The sequence below is a fragment of the Schistocerca serialis genome, chromosome 7, assembly GCF_023864345.2.
Source record: "Schistocerca serialis cubense isolate TAMUIC-IGC-003099 chromosome 7, iqSchSeri2.2, whole genome shotgun sequence".
In the NCBI taxonomy this organism is placed as follows: domain Eukaryota; kingdom Metazoa; phylum Arthropoda; class Insecta; order Orthoptera; family Acrididae; genus Schistocerca; species Schistocerca serialis.
The window spans coordinates 46,033,995-46,061,597 of NC_064644.1; the positions used below are offsets into that span (position 1 = coordinate 46,033,995).

At 36.9% G+C, this 27,603-nt stretch overlaps 1 protein-coding gene across 1 annotated transcript in view; it reads left to right on the plus strand.

The window, feature by feature from the left end:
- Positions 1–18,254, plus strand: part of LOC126412881 (uncharacterized) — a 67,799-nt gene extending 49,545 nt beyond the window's left edge. Inside the window, exons 3-6 of the mRNA XM_050082770.1 lie at positions 8,847–9,053; positions 9,296–9,483; positions 11,139–11,414; positions 17,588–18,254. Of these exons, the coding sequence (XP_049938727.1) occupies positions 8,847–9,053; positions 9,296–9,483; positions 11,139–11,387 (644 nt within the window). The 3' untranslated portion in view covers positions 11,388–11,414; positions 17,588–18,254. The remainder of the gene's footprint in view (positions 1–8,846; positions 9,054–9,295; positions 9,484–11,138; positions 11,415–17,587) is intronic.
- The last annotated feature ends 9,349 nt before the right edge of the window (positions 18,255–27,603 follow it).

The following is a 27,603-nucleotide window of genomic DNA, read 5'->3' on the forward strand; positions in this document are numbered from 1 at the left end:
CTGCTGGATTTCTGGAATGAGGTCACTGTGGCAAGGTTTGTAGGTGGATGTGTCTGACAGCTGATGGAGTCCTTCTGCCAGGTAATCCTTGTGATTCAAAACAACAGTGGTGGAGCCTTTTGTATGGAGGTAGGATTATAAGGTCAGGATCAGTTTTTAGATGGTGGACTGTGGCTCTTTCTGTGGATGTAAGGTTAGTTTGGATGTTGAGGGATTTGGGGAATGATAGTGAGGCAAGGTTTGAGATTAAGAAATTCTGGAAAGATAAGAGGGGGTGATTTGGGAACAGTGGGGGTGGATCACAGTTGGATGGAGGAGTGAACTGAGTTAGTCAGAGTTCAACATTGGTCTTTGGTTGAGTCTGATTGGTAGGGTTGGTGGCGAACAAGTGTTTCCCCTGTAGGGAGCGGGAGAAGGAGAGAAGGTCTTTAACAAGTCCTGCATGATTGGCTTTGGGAGTGGGACAAAAGGTAAGGCCTTTGGAAAGGACTGATATTTCTATGGCGCTAAAGCTTCTGGAGAAAAGATTCATGACAGTGTTTCATGTCTGTTTAGGTTCTGGATTCTGTGTGTTAGTGTGAGGGAGTTTTGGAGGTTGGGGTAAATGTAGTAGGTCTGCGAGACAGGGTTTGTCAGCTATGACGGGACAAGGAGGAGGTTTGGAGGTTTTTGTAGAGGTGGTGGACAGTGGTACTTTGAGGCGGGAATAGCAAGTGATCAGGGTGGAGAGCTTTTTGAGGTGGCATTGTGCATGTTGCTCTAGCTTGTGGAGGGCAAGAGTTTCAATGTGTGTTATGGGCTCCAGGGATTTGAGATTACATAGCAGGAGAATTTTGCGGATGGAGTGAAGGTACTGCAAGGAGGTTTGAGCTTGGTTGATAAGGTTTTGGGGGACTATGTTGGTGAGGGCTAAGGATTGCCTGAATCTGAACAGGTGAATGTCAATGTGGAAGGAGGGGTGACAGCCTGAGAGGGGTAATTTGTTGGTAAGGCCATTTGGGGGAATTCAATGGCAACAACACATGAACAGTATGTGGGACTGGATTCTGGCTAGGGCAAGGATCCATGCTGGTGGAAAAAAATGAGAATACATACAAAAAAATTCACAAAAATACATCCAGATACATGGGAAAAATCATGAGAAAGATGAAACAGATGCAAAAGGGGGAAACAAGATTAAATACATCCTGGATTTCCCATTGTTTGAAAACACAGAAATAATGTTCTCTTGGACTTTTGTCTCCTTGTCCAGGGTTCAGGATGAAGTTATGTACTGTGGTGTTAATATGTTCCCATCAAACATAAAGCAAGAAATTGAGAATTTCTACCAATTCATATAACAATTGAAACATATGTTATTAGCCACATTTTCTACAAATTATCTGAATTATCTATCATTATTATCTAGATTCATGGATTCAATAGTTTTGTTACCTACATGGCAAGTAACAATGTTTGTTATAGAGCTATATGAGAAGTAATAATAATGTATTATAAATAGGACTCAGTATTTATAGATATAAAAATATTTTCTTCGAAAAATACCATTGTGATCAAGTAAATATGAAACTAGTAATGGCAGATAAACAGCAGTGATGTAGTAAAATTTAGGCGGCAGCAACTTCTTTTGAAGTAAGGGTCAATCCATATGAAGTGGTCCAGTGATGGTTGCTTGACCATTTTTAAATATTTTAATTTTTTATATGTGATTGCCATATATTTGAGAAGTTCAAAACAGTTTTTTAAAATAATTTATCTTGCACCTTTACTGAATGGTGGCCATTTTTACTTGTAGGCGTGCGAAGATTTTTCAGTCTGGAGACATTAGCGAAATTTGAATATTTCTGTACAATGTTAAGTTACAACGTTGCAATTGACATGATTGTTTTTAGAAAAATGTTATCTACAACATTGTCTATTATACAAAATACCCTAAATTCAAAAATAATCAGTCAAAATGACCTACAAAGTTTGGTATCCAAATTTTCAAAAATCTCTTGTTTGGGCCCAAAAATAACAAACAAGGAGTGATTTATGAGAGTCTATTTTTCCTGTAGTTAGATATACACTACTAGCCTCATATAGAGCAAGAACACTTATACAAATGTTTCCTTAATTTTTTTTATGAATTTTTGAAATTTGAAAATTTTCATTTTTTGTGAAGTTTGGGTTTATTTATCTCAGATGGGACTGAATATAAAAATATGATTTTTGCACAATTTGTACATCTATATGATAGCAATGTACTGTAAAAATTTTAACATTGATATCTGACTGTGAACAAAGATATGAATTTTTAAAAATGAGTAAATAATTCACATTACTCTGCAACTGATCTTATGGCTGTTGCCTATTTAAATGGTTTATTGTTTCATTGTAATAAAATTTAATTGTGACATATATTTAGTTAACACTATCAGCCAATATTCATTTAGTTTATTTATTTTTAATAATGCAATATTAAACAATAGGAGCTTTCGCTTTTGTTCTACAGTACTAAAAATGCCCATTTACATTTAGGTTTATTGTCAATAAAGAAGTACATTATTGCTGGGTGTGGCATTGTTGTAGTCAGTCAGTTCTGAAACCTCTGTTAGAGTGTATGTACATACTTCATCGAGAGTGTAGAATATGTTATGTGCTTTGTTCTGTGTGTAATTTGTAATTAATTCTGAGACATTAACTGGAATGCAATAACGTGGATGAACAGTGCTCTGTTGGACAGATAGCAAGTGAAGTGTGTCATAAAACAGTACAGTTCAGTTTCAAAAAACTTGAAAAATGTCAATGACTTTGATGAAGTTAGACAAACTTTGTTTAAATTTCAAGTAAGTTCTTCTGTAATATCACTGTGTGAGTATCATGAGAAGAAATATATTCTGAAGTACAACCACATTTTTTGAAGAAAGTGCTGTGATCCACTTAAAGTTCATAAAAAGCCTGTTACTAAAGATTTGAGGGAAATAAAACTTGAACATTTGTCCTTGTTATGTGAGAGAGAAACAGCTTCCCAATTGAAAAATAATGTGATTCCTGGAAATTCCCCATGCCCAAATTGTTACTGGGTCAATGACCAGGCAAAAAAAAAAAAAAAAAAGAAATAGAAATAAAAAATTTAAAAAAACCATGAAGTAAGTAAAGCTAGCCTACAAAGACCAATTACAGACCAAATTCTCACAGTACATGACATGTATGTCTTTTGCAAGGATAGTATTAAAGGCATTACCTATTTTCTGATCAAGAAAGAAGAAATTATTCTGAATATGAAAACAACACTTCAAACTAGATTTGAAAACTGTATAGCAATAAAAGGAACAAGGCATTCCCACCAATTCCTTGGCATTGCAGAAAACTTAGTTCGATGCTATGTAACATCAGAAATCGAAATTTATGAGGATCATTGTGTCAGTAAAATTACATCGCTGTCTTTAACGTTGAATGACATAGTGGCATGTGTGTATGATGTACAGTGGTGGCTTGCAGAGGTTGAAAGAATAAGTTTGGAAAACAATGATGTTTTTGTGCATTTTTACCACCCTGCTAGCCCAAGAACATCATTCAAGAAATCTACTAGTGACAAAGTTTGGATACCAATGAGAAATGTTTTAAGGAAACTTTAAGTGCTTGAACTTACCACAGCAACTAGAAGGTCTTATTCTACATCACAGAAACTGTGTGAAGAAAACATTCACCACCAGGTTTAGGAACAGTCGCATCTCGAAGGATGTTAATTGGAAATATTTATATTAAGTATTTCAAAATAATATAAAGGCTAAGTTCAGTGATGTTTCCACTTTTTGTATATAATTCAGTACCTTACTTCAATAATAATTGATTATATCCTGCCAATATCACACATGAATAGGCAACAGCCATAAGATCAGTTGTAATGTGAATTATCTCCTAATTTTCAAAAACTCATATATTTGTTCACAGTCAGATATCAATGTTGAAATTTTTACAGTTCGTTGCTATCGTGTAGGTGTACAAACTGTGCACAAATCAAATTTTTATATTCAATCCCACCTGAGATAACTAACCCCAAACTTTACAGGAAATGAAAATGTTCAAATTTCAAAAATTCGTAAAAAAAATTAAGGAAACATTTGTAAATGTTCTTGCTCCATATGAGGCTAGGAGTGTATGATATCTAACTATAAGCAAAAATAGACTCTCATAAATCACTCCTTGTTTGTTATTTTCGGGCCTAAAAAGTGGATTTTTGGAAATTTGGATACCATACTTCAGAGGTCATTTTGACTGGTTATTTTTGAATTTAGGGTATTTTGTGTAATAGACAATGTTGTAGAGGACACTTTTCTAAAAAGAATCATGTCAATTGCAATGTTGTAACTTAAACCAGTGTAGAGATATTCATATTTTTCTAACGTCTCTAAAGTGAAAAATCGTCACATGCCTACAAATAAAAGTGGCCACCATTCAGTAAAGGTTTTTTTAAAAAAAAAAAAAAAAAAAAAAAAAAAAAAAAAAAAAAAACCTGTTTTGAACTTCTCAATTGTACTGTAATCACATATAAAAAAATATTTAAAAATGGTCAAGCAACCAACTTAATTTTTTTTGGGCCATTTCATTTGGATTGACCCAGTAGCTTCCTCACTGATGTACTTGATTAAATTTATACAGCATAAGCATGAATAACATTACACAGTATAGTGATAGTTTATTGTTAATATAGTATACAGATTAAGTTTCTATGAGTTCTTTGACTCTTGTTAATGTGTACATTGAGTCGGCCGGTGTGGCTGAGTGGTTCTAGGCGCTACAGTCTGGAACCACGTGACCGCTACGCTTGCAGGTTTGAATCCTCACTCAGGCATGGATGTGTGTGATGTCCTTAGGTTAGCTAAGTTAGTTAGGTTTAAGTAGTTCTAAGTTCTAGGGGACTGATGACCTCAGAAGTTAAGTCCTATAGTGCTCAGAGCCATTTGAACACATTTGAATGTGTACATTGACTTGTTCAACACTGCTGAAGGTTCTCCTCCTTGATGAGATCTACAGTAGATGATGAATGAATGAATTAATGCATTGGCATTTAAGGCAATGTTCTATAATGCAAGGGATCTTCCCACATAAGAAACTGCCCTTGTGAAGTTCTTGTGGCATATATATTTCAGTAGGCCTATGTCACACTTTAAATCATTGTGTTTTATATCATGATGAGAAACCAGAATCTTGTTTACTAACTATTCAACACCCTATTGTAAGTGACAAAAGAAAAAAAGTGATATGTGTTTTGGGGCTCTGTGTTGTGTTCATCTTTCTATAGCTCAAATAAAATCACTTTGTCATTAACAGATTACAGAGACGAGGTGGGGGGAGGCAGTGTTGCTGGTTTACAGCCTACCAGGCTGCCTTGCCTGACAAGGCCCTTAATGTACAGAAAAGATGGGGAACACACGCACTCAAGAAAGTGTCTAGCTGCTGGGCTCTACCACACAACTTGTCGAAACATCAGTACAAAGTTCTTTTAATCAAAGTTCACCTGAACTGTTAGGATATTTTATTATGTTCTCAGGGTGCCTGTCTCATCTGTGTTTTTGTGTAAGTGATAAGTCATCCACAGTATCTTGACTAGCTGTTTTAGTTTCTTCCATGTTTGTACAGTGGAAGACTGATATACCATGGTCTGGTACACCACAGATTCAGATATAATTTGGTATAAAGTATGTCCCCCAAGATAAAATATCATTTATTAATGATTTTTGCACTCTAGTATATTTTATAAACTTGAAGAAAAAAAAAAAAAAAATCTTATTACCGTCTGTATGAACCTACAGCCTCCAAGCTTTCTAAACAATAATGAGAATAGCTGGGTGTAATTGAACTCAACCTTCGGTTCGTCTCATCAGCATATCAGGACTGTTGCTTTAAAGAAGCTTTGAATACACATCTCATAGTTAACATTGTGATGTGGCCAGCAAAGTGACTATGCAGCAGTGCTTGGCAATAATTGAAATGGCAGGTTGTGGATCATATGTTATGTATTCAGTGGCTAGATTTCTGTGTGCTTGTTGCATCACAGGAATGGAAAGAGTTTTCTGTGAATGATAAGCTAAAAATTATTGATCTTGTGGAGAGCTGTGAAACAAAAGTAAGTTTATCATGCAAGTGGGGTGTATCAAAAGTAACTACCAGAGGATGGGCAAAAGAAGAGAGTAAACTTAGAAGTTTTGTAAACACAGTTGAAAGTGATGTGGGAATTGACAGAAAAAGGACTAAACTAGGAGAAGACAGTGAACATGACAAATGTCTTTAGTTAGGTGGTATTTAACAAAGAGAAGTGAAGGTGTGCGACTTTTGAGCCCAATGATTAAAGCCCAAGCTGATGAACTTAACTTTGATTTACATGGAAATAAAGGTTTTATAGCTTCCAATGGATGGTTTCCCAGATGGAAACATCACCATGGAATTCACCCAAATGACCATTGAAGGAGATGCATGGTCTTGTAACAGTGAATCTGTTTGACTGGTCTTGTGACGGTGAATCTGTTTCACAGTTTCCTGAAATTATGGACATAGTAATAGTAGATGAAAATTTAATCATAATTAAGGTTATAATTGTGATGAAGCGGTGCTTTATTACCAGTTGCTTCCAACCACACCTCTCGATATAGAAAAAATCCGGAAACAAAATGGGTCTGAAGATGAATAAAATAAACTGGGCTGACATAAGCTGAAACATCTTTGTATAGGTAAATGTAAAAGCCCGAAATGTTTCAGGCATGTAAATATGTCGTCTTTACAATTCACTTACAGGCATTCAAAGAATGCTTGGATGACGTGACATTTTCACCAGTTGTTTTCAAGAAGAGTTTGTTCCATCAATGAGTAAGCACCTGATCACTGTCCATCTATCCATCTTCTGATGTGCTGCAATTGGAAGATAAAAAGAGAGAAAAAAAAAAACTTTGTTTTTACTAAAACAACATGATGGCATTAATTCAGCCACTGGATCAGGGCATCATGTGAGCATTTAAGGTTCATTATTGCTGTGAATTGTTCTCATTGATAGTAAATTCAGATGAGGAAGTGGAGATCTTCTTGAAACTTGTAATCTAAAGAGAGTTCTGTATTCAGTAGGCCTGGCATTGCAGCAAAGCATTGGTCCAACCACTATTAGGAATTACTGGAACAAGTTTCTCATTGAAGGACATGCAACATATGAATGAATGCTATAGTGATGTAGATCTCAATTGCTGTGACATCCAGTCTACATTTGATGTTATACAGTGCAATATTGATCTTGAAGACTAACCGTTGGGTAGTCGTCAACAACGAAGAACCGAATGTGGAGATCATAGGTGTCAAGGACATTATTGATTCTGGTCTAAGTGAGAGTAGTGAAACACTTGAGGATGAGGATGACGAAACTGAAGAAGGAAGTATAGATGATGATCCCAGTACATGTCAGATTATGTGGACGGAGCGACAAATTGGACCAAACTAAATTGAGCCATTGCACCTGATAAACAAAAAACAATATGTGCTACAAAAACCATGTGAAATGATGCACAAAGAAAGCTGACTGACTTATTTATAGCAGTAGAATAATTACTTGCCGTATCTTGCAGGCTGTGTTATAAATTACCATACTGTATTTGATAGTATACTTTACAGATCGTGTTAGAACTCATGTTACTGTTTGCACAAAGTTTGAGTGAAGTTTGTCTAATTGTTACACACTGGTAACTTTCTGAGATGTTTTACTTCTAATGTTCTTTAAATTTAAATACAGTACAGTACGGTATGTACAACTTTTGCTTTATATGTTCTCCCTAACTTTCCATGTGTAGTTTGTCATTACATGGCTCACTCTCAATATCCCGCAGGTATGCTAGAATTTGGGAGTAAAGTATGTCCCCCGACTGCATTTGTATTTGATAAGTGCATTGGGGGGGGACACTTATAGCAGATTCGTATGCAAGAGGGTGGGTGTATACATGTATTTGAGAGTAAATTTTTGTTATATCTATTTTAAAGTTTTAAATTCTTTTATATACACTCATCTTTCAACCTTTTTGTAAGAGTGCTGGTGGTAGTGGGTGCTGAAAATCTACAACCATCTTTCAGAAGAAAAAGAAAATACTGTCTGTGATTTTGTGACTTTGGAGTTGTGTTTGCACTCAGAAGGACAGTACCAGATAAAAGGCATTAAAAGAACAAAAGAATAGAATTTTTGTGCTCTTAAAATAAGTTATTATTGTAACTTGAGACTACTCAGGATGAGAGGCATTCCCTATTATATTACTAACAGTGGTTCGCAGTCCTCAAATTTATACCACCTAACAGTTACCAGAAAAAAACAAGATTTTATATCCTTTGCTGTGTTTCAGCTATGTATATTCATAAATTAATCTTTAATTATTAGAGGGCAGTGACAAATGGTCCATTCCAGCAATAAATGAAACAGCATTACTGGAATTCACTCTCACATGGGAGAAATTTCTGTGGTCAATCTATAGCCTGCAATCCTGATACTTTAGAGAGCAATAGCTTTACTGATGGCAATGTATGAAGAAAATTATGGCAACCAAACCTGTAGCATGCAATATAAAGAGTGACTTTGATTGTTATTGCCTGTTTTGTAGGTAATACAACAGATTACATGTCACAGTGTTACCTCATTATGTTCTACTATAGCTGAAGCAACTGAAGAGGTTCATTGAAGTTTTTGTGCCAATTTAGTGATAGTCTCACCTCTTTCATATTTAAATATATGCTTCTAAATGAACTGTATTACTAATAGTTTAGCATATACAGTTATAACATAAATTCAATATCCCATTCTCCATGATTCTAACTAAACGGTTATTTGTTTTTTGCAGGACCTTACTATGTAATGTTGTCATCTGCGGACTTACTAATGGTGCAACTATTTGTTGGTGTAGCACTGTATGTTACCAGACGTGCTGATGGAATATCTTCTCTTGCCTCATTCAAGGGCACACAAAAGCGAGATTTATGGAGTATAATTGTTGTGTATGAATTTTCTGCTCTGCTTACTGTTACCCATGATGCTGTTATGCGATTTGGTAAGTATCAGGTCACAGATGTAGTCATAAAGATAAAGTCAATGTCACACGCTAGGTTATATTACAATGGTCTGAAATCTGTAAGACATTAAAGGTAAGATTGATTAAGTTTACTGGAATTATTTGCTAAATAAATTGAAAGACATGTTAAAATATGTTAAAAATATATTTTATTATTAATACAACAAAATTTATTAAGAATGCTATTACAAGTACTTTTCTTGTTCTTCTTTCTGTTTCAGTTGGTACCGAAGCTGAAGGCTGCAGTGCATTGTTTGCTCACAGACAGATATTCTATTCAATGGTTGCATCACTTTTAATGCTTGTAAAGTTCCTGGTTCCTACATGGACTTTATTGTGTGTGTTTCAACCTGTGGAAGGAGATACTCATAACTCGGAGGTTGCCCTTGCAAGCCGTTATAACACAGCGGTGAGAAAGCTCAGGCAAATTAAATGTGCTATTAGTGTGAACTGTACAGCGGTGTTAATTGTTTATTGAACCCAGCAAAGATAAATGTTACTTTCTGACAGGAAAGGAAGTTTGTGACTGTTTTAATTTTTAGGGCATGTGTGTGTCACTTTCTCTATGAAACTGAATAATCTCATTATATGTTAACACTATTTAAAAGAGCACCACTGCTTGTTACTGCTTAACAGGTATTGAATGTATGATATAGAAGGAAGAGCTGCTCAAGAGAATACATCATCTTTAATTACCAATGACAAGATACCTTAATTTGGCAATTACTAAATTATCAGTTCACATGAGTGGCTGTTAAGACTACACAAAAAATAATTTTATTTATTAATTTATTTACATTTATGTAGCTTTATATATGTTCTCCCTTTGTAGCAGGAACTGTACTACACTGTATGCAGTCACTGATATTATGATAGCACCACATAACATTGATAAACGAATTACATAGGTAACAGAAGGCTATTAAGTATTCATTATAATATTGCTTCCTAACTGTTATTAATTGATGTGAAACATGAATGTACCTCATTCTATCCATCTACGCTTGTTCCCTTCATATGTAGTAAATATGAATCTCAACTGCTATAGTATGAAAGTGTCAGGTAGAGCTAACAGTCAGTCTTTGCATTTTGGTACTAAGTCCACTGGTCTTCACAGAATCTGCCATTTAGAATTTTCTATATTTCCCTTATAAACTCGTAAACTGTAACTTATTTTCTGATTTTGTCCATCATCTTGCACATTTCCTGCCAACTAACATTTAATCAAGTACTGATTTTCTCAAGCAACACACTATTGACTTAACTACATTAAATTCACAAATCTAGTCTTAACATTTTAAATTGTGTTCTCACTGTAATCTTCATGTACTCAGGTGTTTTGAATCTAATTCTTGCATTCTTCGCATATTTCATAAAATGAGTTGTGCCTTATGGCTTGACTTGCCTGAACTTAACTGGTGATCTCCTCATAGGAACATTTTCTATGTGCAACAATTATTATATATAAAATTTTGTTATTAGATGTTAATAGTGGACAATATCAGGTAAAAACAGACCCAAGTGAGACAAGGGGCTGACTAGGGTGTCAAGCAGAGAGGGGCACCATAGGTGCCCCTAATGCAGAATTTGCACACAGTGTGTATCATAATTAGTGGTGAAAACAATGTGTTTCCAGGCTCACAAGATTTAGATTTTTTAAATGTCTTACCAAGAGCCCAAGGAAAGGCAACTAATGTATGAGGGAGGGGAGGGGTGGGGGTGCCCAATGTGTTGCTTATGTGATAAAATGAATTTATGGGGGGATGTGGGGTATCACCAACTGATGTGTCCCTTCTGAGGAAAAATGTCCTCATCCGTGGGTAAAATAATATAGGTAGATTCTTATAGCATAGTTGTTCAGAATTTGTGTATGTGTGATGGAAAAGAATTGAGTGGTATGGCATCACATAATTTCACAACTGATCATATGCCGTACTTTAAATCCCATGTTATAATAAGCTGGACAGTCCATCATCATCATCATCATCATCATCATCCATTATAGTGATTAAGTATCTACTTGTTCCAATAAATTTTTTTAATGGTATGTGTGAAAAATTGCAGGACGGTACATCAGAGCCTGGATTTCATCAGTATCAGAGAATGACATCGCCTCTGAGCCCACATCTGCTACCATTTGTATCAGACTTTACATCATTAGGGAATGGTGAACAACCACACACGGTAGTGGCTTCCCTTGGTCACAAGAAACTACCTCCAAAGGATCGCAAGGCATTGTCTACCATAAGTGAGGAGTCGTATCCTGCATCTGCCCTTGATAGCCCATGTAGTCAGCGTGATACTCTCAGCTGAATTTGAGTATAGCCATTGTTGCAAAAGGTATGTGTCTATCAAAGCGTACTTTACAGTTTCTTAGCATAATGATTCACATACTCACGAATTATATGAAAGAATTGGTCATATTATTCCCTTTTTTTTTTATAGTAAAAGTAACCTGGAAACTTGATTTTATCTAGTGCTATACTTGCATTAGTAATTTGTAATAAATGTAAAAGGATATTTTTTACTCTTGTAGTAAATTATGTTGAAAATGTTTAAATGTTAAAAATACTAATTGCATCATATTAAGAAAAATGTCATATTTTGTGGAAATGAAGTGGCATATTAATCTATATCACATCTTAACAACTGACTTTTGCATTAATCTGCTCAAATAATGAGGTTTTGTGGTTAACTGCAGAAGTGCTAGATTGCTAATTCAGAGATTTGAGGTCCAGTCCTCAGTTGATCCAGGGATTTTTTGTCATTGCTTTTTTTCTCACCTCTTATGATGATCTGATGTATGAAACAAGTTGTGTAATGGTTCAGAGTCCATATTAAGCTGTAGGTGTCCTTATAATTGATACTAAGTCAGCTTCAAATGTCTGTGGAAGGTCACACCATGTCCAATAGGACCATGCATTATGCAGTCTGGTGGTGGCAAGTTCTGGTGCACCCAGCCAAGGAGAGAAAGCGGGAGCCATTTTTCCTGCTGAAGTCTGTAGCATGAGAGAGTGTTTGTTTTGAATAAAAGTTGGGAAGTAGGACAGAGATGCAGCTGTTATCTGCACCCCAAGACCTCCCAGCAACCACACACTTTATGCACCTCTCATGTTCCGTGTTGGTTAAAGCAGTGGTGTGTGTACTGTGCATATGCCAGCTTATTCAGAAGAGTCACAGGAACAGTGGCATTATGTTGCGTGCAGTAACATGGCGAAGTACTTGAAAAGCTCTACAAAAAATGAAGTTTGAATTAAAATTATGTATAAATTCCTAAAAACCCCTAAGTTGGTGGGCCACCCTGCACATCCTTCCCTCTTCAATAAGAAGTGATGCCTTATATTGGTTACAGAGGGTGTAACACACTTCATCGGGAAGGCAGGTTGCCCAGATGGGATCTTAAAACTCTGGGAGGGCTCTATTACAATTGCTTGCATTTAGTGTATGTGGGAGGGACTTAAACGTAGCTGTAGTATCGAGGTTTGTCAAAAAGACTGTTACCAGGATTTTATTTTTATGTGTGAAAATTCAGAACTAGAATAATATGTCAAATATATGCTTTACGCAAAGTCCCTGTTACACAATAATAACAATGTAGCATTTCATCCTCTATGAAAATGTCAAGACAAATAAAGAGACAAAAAAACAATAAGTGGAAACATAACAAGTTAGTATTCCGCAAAACTCCAAACAGACATCATATGGAAGAAAAGGAAATAATATACCTACTCACTGTAAAAAGTATTGAATTATCTCATCTTCAAATTGATCAGTCCATGTCGTTAATTCAGGGGTTACATAGATACTAATGGACAAACACAGTAATTTTTCCTCTACTTTACTTGGGTGCATCATTAACCACAAGCAATTTCTCACTTAAATTGATACAGAATGGAGTAGTAAATAATTAAACCTATAAAATAGTGCAATATTTATGACAGAGATAATCATCAAATGTGGTTTGTAAAATACTAATCAGTTCTGAAAGTTCCTCTGTATACAATTAGTGTAAAGTAAGAAACCTCAACATGAATTCCTAGAACCTTTAACCTGCATGAGACCCATCCATTAATTCAATACCACTCTAAGTTCCTTTTGCCACTAAAGCACATGAAAAATTGCTAATTCCAATTAGGCAAAAGAAGGAAAATGTGCAGTTATACGAGTGAAAAGTTATTCTACTTAAGTGTTGCTATAGACAAGGCAGAGGCAGAGGCCGAGTACTGGGATCCCTCCTTTCAGAATTGGACATCTGCCTATCCAACAATGCAGCTGCAGCACATATCAGTGTGACCCATGGAGCATAATCACCTACTGATCTCAAAGTTTAGAGTCCGAGTATCTTACCCCTCGTCATATTTGGAGAATCTCCCTCTCAATGGAAGGATGGTATTAATATTCCTTTCCTGAAACTGAGAAAGGACCTGCATATTTTAACTAGCTTCCGGCCAGTCTCTCTCATGAATTGGCTGTGTAACTTATTCGAAGGAATGGTGAACCACTGGTGGAATCTGCAGCACACAATGCTTTCATGTGTCATTGACATCTGATTACTGCGTGCTTTGACCTACAGAAAGCATACGATACCACCTGGCAATGTCACATCCTGTCTAAACTGCATGAATGGGGTTTCTGGGGCAATTTACCCATTTTTATCCAGAATTTTCTATCTCTCCAACTTTTTGGGTTCATATAGGTTTGACTTGGAGCGACCAATATGTGCAGGAAACTGGAGTCCCTTAGGGATCGATTATGAGTGTAACACTGTTCGCTGTGGTATCATAAATGCAATGGGCCTCATAGTAGTCTCTGTCACTGTATGTGGATGATCTTTGCCTCTACTATGCCTCTGCATCACTGCGCACTGCTAAACGCCATCTTCAGGGGGCTGACTGGAGAATCCATGACCAGGCCCTGAATCACGGCTACCAATTTTCTCCTGCAAAATCATGAGTTTTATGCATTTTTGTTGACTCCTGACAGTGCACCCACACCCAGAAGTTCATCTTGATGACCAGTTACGTGAAGTCCTTGAAACTTTTCAATTCTTAGGTATTTTATTTGACAACACGCTAACTTGGCTGCCTTATGTCTGCCAGCTCGAGGCAACTTGCATGAAGAAGCTGAATGCTCTTGTTTTCTTAGGTCACTCCTAGTGGGGCAAAGACCACATAGTTCTTCCTACCCTTCTCTGTCACCTGTTTCAATGCTCTGTGATGCTCTATGATTATTCTAATTTGGCATGCATTTACACAGACAGATTGAAAGTCATTGCATTGGTTACACTTTAGTACATGCAAGGGGACACGAGAAGTGTTCTCTGCTGAATGCCTGCGGTATATACACTAGAGTTGGTTGCCATATCTCTGGCTTTGCGATATGTCAAATCCCTGGCGATGGCAAACTTTTTCAGATCTGTAACGATTCTATGAGTTGCTTAAAAGACATATGCCTGTGCTACCCCAAAAATCTTTTGGTTGCCAGCATCCAGGACCTATTAGTTGACACGTAAAACTCTGAAAAGACAGTGAAGTTCGCCGGCCGGAGCGGCCAAGCAGTTCTAGGCACTTCAGTCTGGAACTGCGCGACTACTACAGTCGCAGGTTCGAATCCTGCTTCGAGCATGGATGTGTGTGATGTCCTTAGGTTCATTGGGTTTAAGTAGTTCTACGGTCTAGGGGACTGATGACCTAAGATGTTAAGTCCCATAGTGCTCAGAGCCATTTTAGAGCAGTGAAGTTCATGTGGGCACCGAGCCACGTAGGCATCTAGCTAAAGATGCAATGGCAGGAGATAAATTTGATGTTAGAATTCCAGGTGGTGACATACGATTAGAACTTATTGAGGTTCTGGGGACTGGAATGGCAGGCTACTATGACCCAAAACAAATTGAGAGTGATTAAAATTTCTACTAAGGTGTGGCATACATCCTTCCAGGCCTCTCAGAAAGATGCCATTATGTTGTGCCGACAACGCAGCAGCCGCATGAGACTCACTCATGAGTTCCTTCTGTGTCAGAAGGGTTCTCTTCACTGCAACTGCAGTAGTCTACTGACAAAAGCGCATGTTCTTGTTGAGTGGGCCCTTCTGGCCGATCTGGGCGTGCTCACAGCTTGTCAACATCACTACCTTCGATGCCTGCAGATGATGAGTCAGCCACTACCAAAGTGTTGCATTTCCTGTGGGAGAGTGGACTTTACACTAAACTATAATACTCCTCGACTTTCAATGTTGGGGGTGGTTTGGGGGGGGGGGGGGGGGGCAGATCGTCCCCCAGCAGCCAGTACCCTCCATGAGACTGCATGTTACTTTCTTCCCCCCTCACCTCATTGTGCCTTGAGACCCCTCTTGTGCAAAATGCTGCCTGGGTTATCTCTATTTTCTTTTACCTATCATGTTACAGCTACTGTCACACCCTTTTTCTAACTTTTTGACTTACTTGTATAGTTGCAGCATCCAAGTACCCACTTTTTTTGCTTTTTACCTTTTTACATATTTCTCTCATGAAATGGAGGGACTGATGACCAAGTAGTTTAGTCCCTATAAACACACCATCATCATCATTGTGTGTTCTTAACTTGCTATATCAGCATGAAAAGTGATCACAAAAAATGATCATAGGAAATACCTTTGCATGAAGCCATGACAACTTGCTGTTAGCATAATTAGTGTTACTGACAATGAGAACAAAAAAATGGAATAGTGTTGGTCAGAGCAGGCAATGGTAGGTGCAAACAAATGTTTACAAGCAGAAGTTGAGTCAATCATGTGAAAATTATGGAAGGAAGGGTATGAAGCCAAGTGAAGGAGGATTCAGGTATCTGCTCCAAAGTAGAAGTTAAATGCACACAATAAACATTCCATTAATGATACAGATAATGTATCATTAGACAGCAATTTTTGCTATATTATGAACAATGCAGAGAACATTGTCTCAGCAAAAATATCACGGCCTTTGTCACACAAAACTATATTCCCAGGCTAGCAAACAAATTCAAGAAGAAACTGTTCCATCTATGGGATTTGATTTTAGAAGGTACCTGAATAAATGAATTATTATTTGTTTTTCGTACACACTGCACTGTGAATAAATGTTGAGCAGTGTTCGACGAGTAATGCCAAACAATAATGCCAGGTAACATTTCATTGTTGTGAATGCAGAGTTTTGTTTCGTGGTCATTTAAATTTCTGTTGACTGTAACAGGAAATCTAACTGACATATAGAAATGGACAGAAAACAATTAAAATATTTGGAGACTGGGAAAGCTGAACTTTTAGCATTAATTAAGGAGCACACACAATCTCCTCTTTATTCCCCTGACAATATTCTGCAACAAAATGGTTCCCTACCTAGAGCCACCATATCATCTAGGCCTAAGTTCTATAGAACTGGTCTGAAATCTTGCAAAGAATAAGATTCATAGTACATCAGGCATCTCATACGCTAACCTGAAAACATAATGGCTGATGCTTTTGCAGTTACTGAATGAAGACCGAGAGTCATCTTGCCTGTTGCAAGCCTGGTGTAAGTCTGCTTCGGTGATTTGCACACCAGTTTTGCTGTTTTCATGTTCAAGTAGCTTTTCAGTTGGCCTCACAAGCCTTGGTGGGCCTGCATCCAGAACTTCCCCACCCTCCCCTCACCCTTCCTAAAATATATATACATCGAAGTGATCAATGGGAATTTATCCTGATCCCTGGTGTTAGCCAAAAACGCTAACTGCTAGCTCATATGGTCAGTTTGCTTTTGCAGCTATGAAGTTAACTTTGACTGATGTGACAGAAGACTTAAAAGGCCATGGATCACACCAAAAACGTGTTGATGACTGCTGTAGGAGAAATATATGGCAGACGAGAAACTTAAAACATAATAAAATCAATAGGCATAGATTCAAGCAAAGAGTCGATATTGTCATCCACAGCTGAAGTAGCAAACAGTGAGTTACAATCACCACTGCGGAAAATAGAAACATCATCAGTGAGGGTAGTTTTATGGATACTGTCAGTGAAGCATCATGAGTGGCTAATATGAGAAATATTGTACGTTCTGTTTCTGTTCTTGTTCTAAATGGGCACTTCATACAGTGTTGCTTAAAGACATGTAGACTGTCACAGTGCTCCGTTTGTAAGAGTACTAGATTGTACGCTTTTGCTACCTTCCCTCCCTGCTTATCAGGCATAAACATGACAGTGCTGCCAGATGGCCATGTTTCCAGTTTGGTTTGCCATGCAGTACATCTCAAGTGCTGCGAATGTTACAGTGTTAACTCTGTAAGGCTGATTATTTGGATGTACTCTCTAAGTAGTAGTCTTTGGATGTTAGAGAAGATATTAAAACTCTAATTTTGTCAGGTCAAATACAAAAATATATTTTAATGAAATGGAACTGTGTAATAGTCAACATTTTCTGTTCTAATAATGTAGTTTATAGATTAGCATTTGGCTGCTAGTTTAAAATTGCACTTTGAAATGTAGTCAAGTGGTAACTTTGTTGTTTCTTATTGTGCTTGCAGCTGAGATGATCTGAAAACCAATTGTTCAGCTCTTCCTTGAGGAGACATCTGGTCAAGTTTAATTATTTTTGGAATAAGAGGAGCAGCAGCTGTAAGGAAAAACCCAAGCATCAGCTGCATTGCTGGGAGGCATGGAAGTAATGTGTGTTATCACCAAAACAAACAGAATTCTTCATTTACATACACATGACGTTGTGTTAGTGCTTTATGCTGACAGCAACAATAGACCAGCAGTCTACCAACAATCAGAGAAAGGAATTGTACAAATCTTTCCTTGTGCATTGAGATAAATTTGGTGTGATCACAACCTGGTTCACTGAATTATTGTGAAGGAGCAATGACATGACTTATGCAGAGAACTTATTTTGATACACTATACTGTAATAATATGCTGTTTGTTATTATCATGCTGTGATTTATCATATGCAAAAATTGTGATAGTCATTCTCATATATTCAGGATTTAAGTAAATGAAACAGTGAGGAGGTTGCCTGTATGGATTGAAACTGTAGTTCATTTGCCTTTAATCTTTCTGCATATTTTCTTTAACCATTTATTTTGATACTTTTTGTAGGTTTGTGTGTCTTCCCTGTGTTCACCAGTGTACTCAAAACTTTATTTTTGCATTTCATTCTTTTTTATTAAATTCTGTTTTTTATTAGTGGGACCACAGTCGTGAATTTATTGAATTACTTCAACATTTTTCCTCTTATGCTGCATATTTAGTAAGATCTCTTCTTAGTTACACAACTAGTTTGGGTTTAAAGAGTCATTTTAGAGCAAGCTGACATACTCATGAAAATAGCAAACTCATTATGTGTTAAACTATAAAAAACAGTGTAATTTGTAAAACATTACAAATGATAACATATTATATGAGTTCACTGCTTTGGGTAAGCCTAAAAAATAACATTTTAATTAGAAACAACTTCTGTAACTAAGAATAGGTCTTAATAAATGTGTATCCAATGTGCAGAAACAACATCTTCATTGTATAACTCTAAATACATATGAATGTTTTGTACTGACAATTCCCAGCATAAATCACATTGATGTCTGTTTTCGTTGAAATTCAACTATCCAGCCATATTAATTTCTACTAACATGAAAATTGCTGCCATTAATCCTTGTTCAGTTAATATATTACTTCTTTGTGCAAGTTGTCCCCTCTGTGGATTCATTGGTCCTTTTCATAATGTGTTTTCCCTCCTCAATGTTTAAACATCATTTTAGATGTATATCTCCACGAGAGGTCTAATGGATGTCTCAGCATTATTTACCTTTCTTTTTCATACCAACTTCATTTTTTGTAATGCTTCACATTTCTTTGATGTTTATCAGTTCTGTTTCATCAACTTCCCTTTGCCTTTTTCTTAGTGGTACAATAAGTGTTCACATTGTAACCTTTATTGCTGCCACCTGTATGAATTTAACATTGGGAAGCATCTTATGTCCAATCCAGCTTCTGCTTGTAGCTTGTTTTTACATGATGCACAGGTCTTGGTGTACAACTTCAAACTTGAACCACTATCATAAATTTGACTGCTTTGGTTCTTTTGCTAGTTCTTCTTGCTGTGTTCACATTTATCCTGCTAAAAGAAATTTTAATTATTTAACTCTGTTAACTTGCCCTCCTCATAATTTTCCCTCGTGCAGTGTTTAAGCAGTTAAACTGTGAAATTTCCATGTAATGAGGTGCTGTTTTGTAGCAGCAGATTGCCAACAAAACACTGTTGATACAATAGCTTACAAGTTACACAGGAGACATATTTTTGGTGCATTTGAGCAGTGCTGGTTAGTGTTGCTCCCAGTAGCCCAGCCTTCCTATTCTTCTTCTCCCTCATTATTTTCTCATTGCTGTTGCTCTTTGTGTTGCTTGGCCTATACATTCCACCTGTATTTTCTACATTTAAAGGATAATCATAGTTTTTTTTCATTGCTTACTGTTTCTGTTCTACTATTTTGTCTCGTGAGGCTAAAATTTCTTGTCGGTAAGCTCTTGTTAAGTGTGTTTATATATGTCTATGATTCTCCTGATAACTGATCTATCAAATATAAACTTTTGATTTGTGATTTACATATTAGTTAGATGTGTATCAGGTCTTCTTCATATTTCACCGAGCGAGGTGGCGCAGTGGTTAGACACTGGACTCGCATTCGGGAGGACGGCGGTTCAATCCCGCGTCCGGCCATCCTGATTTAGGTTTTCCGTGATTTCCCTAAATCACTCCAGGCAAATGCCGGGATGGTTCCTCTGAAAGGGCACGGCCAACTTCCTTCCCCATCCTTCCATAATCCGATGAGACCGATGACCACGCTGTCTGGTCTCCTTCCCCAAACCAACCAACCAACCAATCTTCATATTTCAACTTAAGGCTGTCTTGCTCTTTTATCACTGGTACCCCCATTTGACTATTACTTCACTTCCTCCTCATTTTCCTCCATATCCATATTTACATCACTTATTTTTGAAAACATTTTTGCACTGTTTCGGATATTGACATTTGTGTGGACAGAAATCAATCTCTCTATTCTGTTGAGGATTGCATGGGAAATACCAGATCTCCTAGACCAGTGTTAAAGTTTTCACAGTGTTCAGTTTGCTGACTCGAAGTTTTCAGGCAGACATCTCACATGAATACTTCAGACTAAAAAGCACATTTTTACTCCTTTGAGACACATTTTGTTAGTGTTGACAGTCAGCATTGGGTTAACACATTAAACAGGGAAGTTTGAGATATGTAGACAGATTTTACATCTTTACTATTTCAGTAGATTTTTGGTGTCAAGCAATAGTACTGACATTATTTGTAAGTATCTTCGCAATTTTTAGTTCATGAGTTTCATCAGTTTTTACCTTTCGATACTGAAAAGTTTATTGACGCTTTCATGTAGAAGAGCCCAGTTTTGTGAATTCTTGCATTTTTTTGATGAAAGTGTTCAAATATTTAGAATTATTTGCAGTTTTTTACTCATTGATAACTTTTTCACAAAAGTTTACAACACAGTGTATGCAATCTCTTTCGTAAAATACACAAAATATCTTTATATTACTCTTAACTCTCATCACTAAGATAGGTAACTACCAAGTTACCCTAAAATGACTAGTATTTTTGCAAATTCTTTATTGCTATTTATCTGTTTATTTGTCTTTCATAAATGAAATGTGACAGATATATTCCCATTTCGAGGTTATATGTTGACATAAGTTTTTTCCTGTGATGTCCTTTATTTCATAATAATTGTAGGATCCTTGTCTCTAATCCACATGTCTTATTTTCTAATAATAATATTCTCATTTCTTTAGTGGTGTGTGCATTTATGCACATTCCATGGGCAACTACTTATATTAAAACATCTGAAAAAGAATTCTAAAGTCTAATGCCAGGTGCCAGAAATTACATATACATACCAGTTCCTAGTAGTTTCTCTTTGCTACATTTTAGCTTTCAGGACATATGGTTGATTTTTCTTTTGGTGCCTGTAAAAATACTTTTGTTCATGAATTTGAGTGCTCTGCTACTGCAGTGTAAATTGTCTTTCCTTTTTAGTAGTGTAATGTGGGACTTTATGTTTCCATATAATATATTTTGTCATTTCTTTTTGTCATTCTTATGCAAAAGATTTGACATGTTAGGTATGCATCTATATATTTCCATTGCAGGCAGCTCTTTCCTGTTATGTTTGAATTTTTTTAATATTCAAAGCATTGTGTTTAATTTATTCTCTCTTCTTAAATCACAATCATGTGATTGTGTTACACTTAGGTGTGTGTATGTTATATACACTGAAATATCCACTACTGTGTGGTGTAATTTGTGCAATCACTTCATGAAATGAGATCTGTTTTTAGTGCCAAAACAGATTTTTCAAATACGGTGGTTAATGGAAGTTTAGGAAAATGGACAAGTTTCACTAACCTTATAGCATCTGCCTGTGAAGTCACTTCTCTTCCCCACAACACAGCCAGGTTTTTGAGAACTTACAGTTTTGCAAACATACAGTCAAATGGCAGGTGTGTTAATCGCGACACAAATTTATTAAAAGATCTTCAGATATAGCCTACAATTTGTTTGTGGTCCATATAAATTATGATAAATTGTGAAACTGACTGCCAATCTGTTACAACAGTCATCAGTTATCTACACCTGTTACACTTAAAAAGGAAAATATAAACTAAATAAAAACAAAACTGAGATTCAGTAGTCAATGGGACACCATTTTGAGACACCAAAGATATGGTAAATTTTTAAATATTTATATATTTGTGGAGTAATTGTGTTGCGAAATTTAAAAGTGAATGTTAAACAAATAATGTAACAGACAGACAAAGTTTGGCTGTCTTGTTATTGTGATCATGAATTTGAATAACTTCTTCACGATGCTGTGTTTTAATCATTTTAATCAGTGTGTTGTCCACAGTAGAAAAGAAGAAAGGGAAAAATATCACATGCATATTTCTAGTCCATTAGAAAAACTACTATGCCCTGCCCCTTCCTGCCTTGAAGCTGCTTTTTTTCTCTCAAAACACACTGCGGGTAGTCTCAGTTGTCTAGTTTTTCTAATTATGAAGATTTTAAATACCATTAGCAGTAGCAGGAAATGAGGAGAGTGAGTTTTTATGTCCGAAATGTGGTAGAACTCTTCTTGAGCCTTTTAATATATGCATCTGATATTCTACAAAGTTTCAGTAGATGTTCTAAAATGTGATATTGTCTTTGACTTTATTCCGATGTATGTCCAAGTATAATATTGTAGATCTTCTTTTGATGTGTACATATTTGAATTTTTATACAATAGATCTTAGAGACTGGTAGTCTGCAATTTATTTAATGCAGCATCGGTTGTGTAATCAGCTCAGTTGTTTAAATATATTGTCTTCCATGTTTTCTATAGAAATTTTGAAAGTACATTGTCTTAATTTTGATTTTGTGTGTCGTAGGTAAGTACTCATCTGAATTATATATTACCATCTCAGTCTTCCTTGGAAATGAATTGCAAAACCTTGGATTTTGATATCCAATGTTCACATGATTCAAAATATGTAGGTGAATTATTTTAATCACATAATTATTTTTGTTATGAATTTTCTTGAAGGTCTTGCTGCAGAATTTCCAAACCCATTTTTTTGTTAATTACTGATGATTAAATTTAATTGTAGAATTTCAGAAATAAATGTTTCGGATGCTTCACTAAATACCTTGGGATTTAACTTTGAAGATGATATTGTGAGAGTCATGTGTTAAAAAAAAGACAGGTTTTAAAAAATAGTGATCACAGATATATAATTTACATTGTATACCTGATGTGCATTTTGTGTAGAATACTTACTGGTGTATTTGATGTGTCTATAGTACAAATACTATATATTAGGTTGTGACAGATCTTAACGTGTAAATGAGCTTGATTTATTGTATTTTGAAACTATAATCAATGCATGTGATATAAAGCAATATGTTTCTTCTTTTTTTAAGATTACATGAAATGCTCATTCTCTGTTTTAAAATGTGATAAAGAAGACTAATTTTTTGTATCAATGATTAGTGTGATTTGATTGGTTATTAAGAAATATAAAGCATTTAATATTAGACTCAACGTTTATTCTTGAGAATTGAATCCCAATAAATAATAATATAATGTCAGCCAACTTTCCTGTCAGAGCCTTACTGGATCCTTTATTGGATTAATGTCTAAAGTTGAAGACAGCCACCACATTTACCTGTGGGACATCTTGCAGAAGACAAAAACCAAATTCTGGAAATGATTTTTCACCATCACATATTAGGGTTGAATCTATTTTGTTTGCCTGATCAAATAGAAGTTTTCCAGGTTCAATTGTTTTGCACAGATGGTACAAAACAACTGTTCCAATTTCATCAGCATAGTAAAGTGAATTTGTCTATATTTTTGTAATATTTTCAACAAAGAGAGTACAGTTTCCTTATGAAGTCAGTCTACTCTTGAGGAGGAACTGTATGCCATTTAATGAGTTCGAAACTGTTTTCTTATACCCAACTAGAATACAAGCATCATGAGGAGGGGAGTGCAAAGTGATCAGTGATGGAAGACAGACTTGTAATCCCTGAAAAACTTCTCAGTGAGAAAGACACATTCCTATTTCTGCATTAATAGCCACACATAGAGCACTGTAAAATATAATGACTGTCCCTCATTAGTATTTCATTATAGGCAGCAAATTTTACCATGAGTGAAAAGTGTGGGCTCTGTTGTAGGTTTGTGAGTAGTGGATTACTGTGTGGGATTTATTCAAAATATTTTCATTCGGGGGGGGGGGGGGGGGGGGAATGCCGTGGGGGAAGCCAGAGGGCATTCTAGCAAGATCTTCTCCTGGGAACACAGAATCTGTAGCAGAAATAAGCTGGTAGAGAAGCAGGAGTGCAAGATCTGTGCCCTTCAGGTGCAGTTATAAAGTGCAAAGGAGGAACTAGATAGGCTGAGGAGGGTGAAGGGTGGTGGGGAATGGGAACTGGCAGTTGGCAAGAAGGCAGCTAGGAGGAGGAGGTATTCAGGCAGTTATACTTTGCATATATGCAACAGATTTGACCAACTGTCAGAGTTGAGTGGAGAGGAGCCTCTTGTAGCTGTAGATGTACGGAACTTGCAGCAGTCCTCAGCAGTTAGGAGGCCTAGGTTAGTTGCAAAGTCAAACAGAAAGGAGGCGGTTCTGCTGCTAGGTAGTTCACACGGTAGAGGTGTGGGCCAGCAGTTGCAGGAAGTGTTGAGGAGTGAGTACCAGGTCACCAGCATTGTGAAGCCTAGTGTAGGGTTGGCTCAGGTGACTGACAGCCATAGGGGAGCTATGTAGGAGTTTTACAAAGGAGGACCAGGTAGTGATAGTGGGTGGAGCAGGGAATGTCTTGCTAGAGATGGGGAATATGACGTAGGTGGTGATCTGGTAAAGATAACTACTTAAACTGGTGGCACTAATCATTTCGTGCAACTGTTTCAACGTCATGATCGGCCTCATCTTAATGCAGCTGTTAGGCGTGTTAACAAGGGGCTTGAGGGGGCACTGATGGCAGAGGGCGTGGGTCACATTTCAGTGGTGCCAATTGGGTCTATCAGTAGATCAGGTTTCACTAGGCATGGCCTGCATCTCAATAGGTATGAGAAGGAGAGGCTGGCAAAGCTTATGGTGACAGTGTAGTGGGTGGTGGTGGGATCACTCATGGAAAAGCTGCACCTTTTTTAGATTGAAGTCAGCTGATAGGTATACCTGTTTAAAGGAAGTCCCTCCTACTAAGGGCTCACCTTCAGAGGACGTCGTGTTTCCAAGCAGAGAAGGAATTAGGATACTTCATCAAAATATAAGAGTTATTAGAGATAAAGTTAGTGAACTGCTTATAGATGTTGATTCTGAAATTATTGGTATGTCGGAGAACCACTTAAATAATTTGAAAATTCAGAGACTTCCTTTATCAGGATACAGATTAGCTGGCTGTTTTTCAAGGAGTTCCTTGTGGGGTGGGGGAGTAGCTATGTACACAAAAAACAGTATTCCCGAGAAGGAAAGTTGCTACTCACCATATAGCGGAGATGCTGAGTCTCGATAGGCACAACAAAAAGATTCACACAATTGAATCTTTCAGCAGGTGCAGGTGGTGCCTGTGTCACATTAAGTAGCATAAGATCTTTGCTTTCAATGTGTGCAACAATTAAAGTCATTCGCCATCTATCGGCTGTGTTGTACATTACAGTATCAGGTGACCCCTCAGAAGGAAGTGTCTACCTGTGTCCCAGTGTTCTCTAGTGAGGTACACAGATGGCAGTTGTGATTTGTGGAAATTGTATTCAACCAAGCACATGCAATGCGACGTCTTAATTTGATTCAAGAAGGATGCACTTACCATTGTGTTGCTGCAGATGCCAGTGTCTCTCCATCTGTCATCCATAGGTTGAGGACACACTACAAGGAGACAGATCAGTCCACAAGACGAGTTGGACAAGGTCATTGGTGCATTGCAACCCCATGTGATACCAATGTCTGCCCATCTCTGCATTGTGGCATTGTACAACTACTGCCAAGGCATTGAATGATGATCTCAGAAGGGCCACTGGAGCCACTGTGTACGATCAGATTAAGGAACATGTTATAAGAAAGAACCTTACAACCCAGACGTCCTGTTCAAGTACTCCTCTTGACACAACATCATGTCGTGGCTTTCCTCCAGTTCTTTCGTTCCCAAGTCAACTGGCAATTTCGTCACTGGCAGAACATGTTATTCTATTCACAGATGAGTCCAGATTTCCTCTCGCAAGGTGATGGCCATCTTTGTGTGTAGAGATGTCATGGTGAGCAGTACCTGCCCTATGTTGTTCAGGAAATTGACAGGTTCAGCCAAGGTTTTGTGATGGTGTGGGGAGGCATCTTGTTGTCTTCCATGGTCATCTTACCACCAGGCAGTACTTCGAACAGATCCAGTTGGACCATGTGGTGGCTGTGACATATAGTGGTGACACTGAATTCCTTCTCATGCACAATAATGCTAGGATCCATGTGGCAGGTGTGTGGACCTTGAGTCCCAACTTAAACTCCATCGATCATGTGCAGGACATGCTTGACAGACGCATTCATTCCTGGTCCACCACATACTCTCCCAAGAAATCTTAAGGGCTCTCATTGAAGAGTGAGAATGGATACCTCAAGGTGACTTCCATAGATTTATGCACACCATGCCACATAGGCGTCAGTCGGTGATAAAAGCTTACGGAGAGCATACACATTATTGAAGCTCTCAAAGTCGAGAGGAAAGTACTCATGATGATGGGACGAGTGATTGTTTCAACACCTGTCAGACAGTTTTTTTCTTGGTCTGTAAATGAATGAAGATGTAATGATTTTTTGTTGTGTACTTTATTTGTGGAGGATAAAGGTATAATTTGGTAACATACCCAGTCATCAATTACTGCTCAGTGGAGTATGACAAGCACTCAAACTTATGTTCCCCTAATTCTTCTGAGCAGCGTATATTTTGCCTTTGTCTTTACCTCTTATAGAATGCATTACATATTTGCTTAATTTTCTTAGGTTGGGATTATTTACTCTCATATTTACTCATTTCTTCTCTGTTTATGTATTTCATTTACTAGGCAGTCTTATTAATCGATTGGTACAATGTTTTATCGTTCTTTTCTTGGAATGACTTGTTACAGAGTATGAGACGATTAAGTTCCTCTGACCACTTTTTACCTATGCTGCATTCTGGCAGCAACACCACCAGAAGGCACTGATTGCTTACTGCAGTCTATTGTATCATTTATTTGGCTTCTTTCTGTATTTATTTTATCATTTTTATATTATTCTGTTTGCTCAATAACTTTTTTCTTATGTATGTCATTACATTTATATCTAAAATTGCCACAAGAGTATACCAGGATTATTATCACTTAAAAATTTCCTTCTCAGCTGTCTAAATTTAACTTTGGTTATGCTTTTAAATTGTTGCATTTTATCACTGTAATAACTTCTACACCTGGTAAGCGTCTGCAGCTCGCGGATTAAGGACAATTCTGGAAATGCAGGTTTGATTGCAGATTTAAGCTTCTACAGTATATTTTGGCTCTATGTAGATGTTCAACCACATTTCAGTTGTGACTATGTTCTCAGGTTACTACCTGTGTTTTAAAAAGTTGGTCAATGTGGACAAAGTGATTTTATGTGGAGTGAAGGAAAAAAAAACAGTATTTGACTCAACAAGGAGTTATTAATTTCCTTTGTTTAACTGAAGAGGAGGGTTTTTATGTTTACTAGTTGGAAACAGATAGATAATAAATAAATTGTTGAGCTGGAAACTCAAACATCCCTGTAAACTGCATATCTGGCTAATTTCTAAACTCCTATACTTGCCCTCACTTTTAGTGACAAATACTGTCGTAAAAATGGCTGGTGACAAAACATTTGCAGGAATAAGGTGGTGATGATAATCATAATGATAATGATTGTACATATAAAGGGACTCAACTATGTGGTTATTAGAATAAATTTCTTTTATTTC